This window comes from Rhinolophus hipposideros (assembly GCF_964194185.1).
Source record: "Rhinolophus hipposideros genome assembly, chromosome: X".
NCBI classification, from domain to species: Eukaryota; Metazoa; Chordata; class Mammalia; order Chiroptera; family Rhinolophidae; genus Rhinolophus; species Rhinolophus hipposideros.
Window position 1 is genome coordinate 93451170 of NC_138046.1, and position 7057 is coordinate 93458226.

At 38.2% G+C, this 7057-nt stretch overlaps 1 protein-coding gene across 1 annotated transcript; it reads right to left on the bottom strand.

Moving 5' to 3' along the window:
• Positions 1 to 320: 320 nt before the first annotated feature.
• On the bottom strand, positions 321 to 1798 carry LOC308495396 (vasculin-like; the record flags this gene model as incomplete). Its single annotated transcript, XM_081043536.1, is given in 4 exon segments — positions 321 to 702; positions 704 to 1283; positions 1286 to 1783; positions 1786 to 1798. Coding segments are annotated over 4 exon segments (1473 nt in total).
• Between the last annotated feature and the right edge of the window lie 5259 nt (positions 1799 to 7057).

Here is a 7057-nt window from a genome sequence, read left to right on the forward strand (position 1 = left end):
TACACAGTTTTTTATTATTAAATGAGAAAATCTCATTTGTTACATTGTCACATTGCTAGTCAGAGAAATGCTGCAGTGATGAAGAAAGTCAATGTTGGATCAACCAGTCCTCATTTCTACAACATTCATTTACAAAGAAATAATGTGCAACACAGCCCAACACAACATTCCTGGTTTTCTTCATATTGAAGGCCCCCCCCAAAATCACCTTATAATGGGGTATTTTACTACATAAATTATAGTTCTTCATTTTTACAATTCACCCCAAACTGTATGAGAGATGTATCACACTAAAATTTCTAAAGCTGTTAGGAAATCCTTCACACATCGTCATCATCTGATGTGTCACTGCGACTTGTTTCTGTGTCATCATTCTCAATAGTGGGTTTGAAAGTGCGGTTTTTCCAGGGTCCAAACTTGAAGTCACAGATCAGGCCATTTTTCAAAATACCATTTTTCCTCAGACCATTCTTCTGTAACTGTTCACTAATAACTTGGAATTCTTTCATTTCATCCTCAGTTAAGGGAATACATGTTTCATCATTTTCACTATCTTCTTGCCAGCCCATCTCCTTTAACAATCTGTGTTCTGCCTCAAGTGAACTTGAAAGAACATCAGTTTGTGGGAAGGTTGAAGACCGAATGATCTGTTGGGAAATAACCGAGGCATTGCCATTCTCTTGCAGAATTTCATTTTCATCAGTTTTGGTTTATATCCCTTTCTTGGTGAGTACTATTGCTGTTATGCAAATTAAATGAGTTGTCATCCTTCTCTGAGCCAGCACGGCTTTCATCTGCATGTTCCTCTTCAACTCTGTCCCTTTTCAATGCTTTCAAAAATTCACTCTTCTTTTCAGTGTGCATTCGTGTCAGTTTGGTTAGACGAGGCTGCTGATTAAGTTTGTCAACAGGTGAAGAGGAATTTGAGCGATTACACTCTTTCACTGAAGTTGTAGATGGACTAAAATTCTTGGCAGTTGATTTGAAAGCATTGAAATTAACAATACCATATGTAGACTCATGGGAGAAAGAAGTCCCAACTTTATTTTCTTTAGTTTGGCTTTTCCATTGTGTAGGTTTTGTAGGTGGAGCAACAGGTTTAGGGACTAAACCTTTATAAACACTTGGACCAGTCCTGTTCTTAACTGGCTGTGATTGAAGATTTCCTACTACTGGGAATCCAAATAGCTGTAAATCTTTTGTATTACCTTTCTTAATGACCAGCATCCTTGGAGCTCTAGATTTAGGATTCGGAGGATATTCTAAGAGAGGAGCTTGGGAGATTTTTTGGTTGGGTATGTGTGTGTCTGGGTGTGTAGGCCCCATGCATCTGCAGCTAAAGACTTATTCTGATTTGGTTCTCTCTCATATTCAGAATTTAAAGGCAGAAAATCCTGAGGCTCAAACTGTTTGCACTCTCTTTTGTCTTCTTTCCTCCCTGTTTCATTGTCAGGTATGTTGTTTTTATGTAGTCCTTGGCTTTTTCCAGAATGGAAAATACTGCTGCGAGAACGGGAACTTCCACCATGGTATCCCACTCGATGATTTATGTTTTCAGTACCCTTTCTTTCATGTGTACCCCATCCATTTTTTTCCTTCCTTCCAAAGTTACCTCCATTACGACGTCCAATACCAGAATCAAAGCCATCTGAAGAGTTGTGTCGTCGACGATTCACATCATAACGATTTTCTGTCCATGAAAAGTTTTCAGAATGCTTCTCAAAATTCAATGACGACTTTGTTGATGATGGTGGTGTGGGAAAATTAAGCCAGGCTGGAGCAATTCATGCTGCGCCATTTAGTTCCAGTCTCTCCGACTCAATGAAACAAGGCTTCAATACCTCATGGCAAGTCCAAATTCCAACAGGACTGCACATGATGGTGTTGAGTTTTTCTCTGTTATCTTTATGTTTTCCATTGTGTGTTTTCTTTTTATTTTGTGTCCTCTGAAATAAAATCCAAGTTCTTTGAAGATACTCAAGCTATGACTATTTGACATAGAGTTACTTCAAGTCAGCTACTCATACTTCTGTTTTAAAGTATTCATATGGCTATCTCCAGAATTAGCCAAGTTCCTTAGATTTAAGATTATAAAGTCTTTATTATTCCATGAACTTGTCACTATTGTACTTATCCACTCCAGATGAAATATCCAATTTATGAGCCAAAAAGCAAAGACAAAAAGAAAATTTCACATCTGAAGAGCATTCGTATACATCAGCATATACAGAGACACATAGCTATCTCAATACTACCATGCTGCTGGGAAACTGCAACAACTTAAATTTCCACGTAAATAAAAGATAAAAGGAAAAAAACCTCTGTATTCTTCCAATGTCTTCATTTAGAAAAACTGCCCCACTGTGATATGAATAGGGCCAAGGTCAAAAATTAGTAAAACTTTTAATAAAGGTGGACTGGAGAAAACATGGCGGCGTGAGGTGAGCCTCTGTAAAGCTCCCCTGGAATTTACAATGAATTGGACAACAATAACCCCACAAAGGATTCCTGCACAGCAGACAGGCAAGACGAAGAGGCCCACTACTGAATTCACCTCCAGGTGGGTGAATCCCGCGAGCGGGGGAGGAGGGAGAGGAGAAGTGCGGAGATGGAACCGCGCGGGCGCAGGACGCAGACCTAGCTCAGTGCTCCATGCTCACTGCATCCCGGAACTACCGCAGCTGCGGGAGAGGGAAGGACTCGGACTGCTAGGACTCCACTTACCGCCCACAGGGCTGAGGGGGAAGCATATAACACAGCTGAACCCAATAAACACGGCAGGAAAGACTGAGGGAAGAGGGCTGAAATACGTGGTTTAAGCCCTCACTGCCGAGTGGAGAACGAAAGCCTTAGGCACTGAGACTAGCCGTCCCCTCCCTACCCTCCCAGAGCTCACCCCGCCCCCACCTGCCTGGTACTAGAAGCCATAAGTAGCAGTGTCAGATCAAAGGACAGAATATTTGCTGCTCTGAGAACTGTGGACCGCAGACACAGATTCGCAGCTCAACTACTTCCAGCAAAGGGGAGGTAGCTGTGGAAGCAGGACTGGCTGTACTGGTGGTCGCCACCATTGCTCTGGGCCACCTCTCACAACTCACCCCGCCCATGGCCCCACCTATCTGGGCGGATCCCTGCAAAAGTAAACAGACCTGCTGAAACATAGGGGCTATGAATCTGGTGCAGAAAGAGCTTTGGAACTTCAAAAGCTCTTCGCCTACCTATCACCCTGTTGCAGAAGACACTCCTGTAGATGTCTAGGAAGAGAAATAGTAAATCAGTGATTGCCATGAATAACAAAGGCAACAAGATAGCTCAGAAAGAAAGTGAAAAGTCTCCAGAAAGGAACTTAGAGATATGGAAATATGTGATTTAAACGACAGAGAATTCAAGATTGCAATTCTGAAAAAACTGAACGAGATGCAAGAAAACACAGAAAGGCAGTTTAATGAACACAGAAACCCAATCAAAGAACACCATGAGCATTTTACAAAAGAGATTGAAATTTTGAAAAAGTACCAAATGGAATTTCTGGAGATTAAGAACTCAATAGAAGAAATTAACAATAAAATATCCAGCTTAGGTAGTAGAGTTGACCAGATGGAGGAAAGAATCAGTGACATCGAAGATAGGAAACTGGAATTTACACAGATGGAAGAAGAAAGAGACTTGAGACTTAAAAGAAATGAAAGAACTCTACAAGAAATTTCTGATTCCGTCAGAAAGAGCAATGTAAGAATAAAGGGCATACTAGAAAAAGAAGAAAGAGAGAAGGGAACAGAGAATATATTCAAACAAATCGTCGATGAGAATTTCCCAAACTTGTGGAAAGAACTGGATCCTAGAATCCAAGAAGCAAATAGAACACCTAATTACCTCAATCCCAACAGGCCTTCACCAAGGCACATTGTATTGAAGCTGTCTAAAATCAATGACAAAGAAAGAAACCTCAAGGCAGCCAGGGAAAAGAAGACGGTAACTTACAAAGGAAAGCCCATTAGATTATCATCAGATTTTTCAGCAGAAACTCTACAAGCTAGGAGGGAATGGAACCAAATATTCAAACTATTGCAAAAGAGAAATTATGAGCCAAGAATAATATATCAAGCAAAGATCTCCTTTAGGTATGAAGGAGGAATAAAGACCTTTCCAGACATCCAGAAGCTGAAGGAATTTTCTAATACACGACCTGCACTACAAGAAATGCTAACGGAGGCTATTAGAACACCATCAGCAGGGACAACTTGTGGCAACCAAAACATAAAAAGGGGGAGAGTAAACGCCTGAACTGGAATATGGGAATATAGAAAGTAAGCGTGCTGAAGAAAATGGAATACTCTAAATATCACTTTCTTTTACATAAACTTAAGGGTAACCACTCAAAAAACATCCAGAACTGAAATATATACTGTAATAGAAGAAGAAACAGAGAAAAACATCATAGAATACCACCACACGGGAATAATAGACATCAACAAAAAGGCAAAGAAACAATGGAGACACAGCCTTACCAGAAAACTAAAGATAGAATGACAGGAAATTCTCACATATCAATAATCACCCTAAATGTAAATGGACTGAACTCACCAATAAAGAGACACAGAGTAGGAGATTGGATTAAAAAATTAAAACCCAACCATATGCTGACTACAAGAGACACATCTCAGCTACAATGACAAGCATAGACTCAAAGTGAAACGGTGGAAATTGACAGTCCAAACAAATTTTACCCAGGGAAAATCAGGTGTAGCCATAATGATTTCCGATGAAACAGACTTCAGGGTGAAAAAGATAATAAGAGACAAAGATGGACATTTCCTCATGGTAAAGGGGACTATACAACAAGAAGACATAACAGTCATCAATATTTATGCCCCCAATCAGGGAGCACTGAAATATACCAAGCAACTACTAACAGAACTAAAGGGAGAAATTGACCAAAACACAATTATACTAGGGGACTTAAATACATCATTGACAGCTATGGAGAGATCATCCAAACAGAAGATAAATAACGAAATAGCAGCTCTAAATGACACATTAGATGAAATGGACATAATTGACATATATAGAGTACTTCAACCTAACATCAGAATATACATTCTTTTCTAGTATACATGGAACATTCTCAAGGATAGACGATATATTGGGACACAAAATCAGCCTCAGCAAATTTAAGAAGATTGAAATTATACCAAGCATATTCTCTGATCACAAGGCTTTGAAATTGGATATCAACTACGAAAAGAAAGCAGGAAAAAACACAAATACATGGAGATTAAACAACATAATTTTAAAGAACGACTGGGTCAAAGAAGAAATTAGAGGAGAGATCAAAAGATACATAGAAATAAATGACAATGAAAATACATCCAAGCAAAATTTTTGGGAAGCCGCAAAAGCAGTTTTAAGAGGGAAATTTATATCATTACAGGCCTATCTCAAGAAACAAAAAAAATCCCAAATAAATAACCTCATATTACACCTTAAAGAACTAGAAAAAAAAGAACAAGTGAAACCAAAGGTCAGCAGAAGAAAGGAGATAACAAAAATCAGAGCAGAACTAAATGAAATAGAGAACAAAAACACCATAGTAAAAACTAATGTGACAAAGAGCTGGTTCTTTAAAAAGATTAGCAAAATTTAAAAACCCTTGGCTAGACTCACTAAGATAAAAGAGAGAAGACACTAATTAACAAAATCAGAAATGAAACAGGGGAAGTTATCACGGACACCACAGAAATACAAAGGATTATCCAAGAATACTATGAAGGACTATATGCCATCAAATTCAATAACTTAGAAGAAATGGACAAGTTCTTAGAAACATATAGCCCTCAAACCTGAATCATGAAGAACTGGAAAATCTAAACAGGCCGATCACCAGTAACGAAATTGAATCAGTCATCAAAAACCTCCCCAAAATCAAAAGTCCTGGACCAGATGGCTTCACCAATGAATTCTACCAAACCTTCAAACAGGATCTAATACCAATCCTGCTCAAACTCTTCCAAAAATTTGAAGAAGAGTCAGTTCTCCCTAACACATTTTATGAGGCCAACATTACCCTGATACCAAAACCTGGTAAGGACAACACAAAAAAGAAAACTACAGACCAATATCTCTGATGAATACACATTCTAAAATCCTAATCAAAATTCTAGCAAATCGAATACAACAAGGCATTAAAAAGATTATTCATCATGACCAAGTAGGGTTCATCCCCGGGGCACAAGGATGGTTGAACATCCACAAAACCATCAATGTGATACATCACATAAAGAAAATAAACGACAAAAATCTTATAATTCTCTCAATTGATGCAGAAAAAGCATTTGATAAGATACAACATCCATTTATGATTAAAGCACTTAATAAAATTGGTATAGAAGGAAAATACCTCAACATAATAAAGGCCATATACGACAAGCCCTCAGCTAATCTCATAATTAATGGTGAAAAGCTGAAGCCCTTTGCTCTACGATCAGGAACACGACAAGGCTGTCCCCTATCACCTCTGCTTTTCAACATAGTTTTGGAAGTCCTTGCCAGAGCAATCAGGCAAGAGAAAAAAATAAAAGGCATCCAAATTGGGAATGAAGAAGTTAAATTGTCACTATTTGCAGATGACATGATGCTATATACAGAAAACCCTAAAGACTCCACCAGAAAGCTATTAGAAACAATCAATGAATACAGTAAAGTTGCTGGCTACAAAATCAAAGTACAAAAGTCCATTCTTTCTTATATACCAACAATGAAATCTCAGAAAAAGAAATAGAAAAAACAATTCCTTTTAAATCGCAGCAAAAAGAATAAAATACCTAGGAATAAACTTAACCAAGGATGTGAAGGATTTATATGCTGAAAACTATAAGACATTTATGAAAGAAATTGAAGAAGACACAAAGAAATGGAAAGACATTCCGTGCTCATGGATTGGAAGAATCCACATAGTTAAAATGGCCATATTACCCAAAGCCATATACAGATTTAATGCAATCCCCATCAAAATCCCAATGGCATTTTTTAAAGAAATAGAACAAAAAATCATCAGATT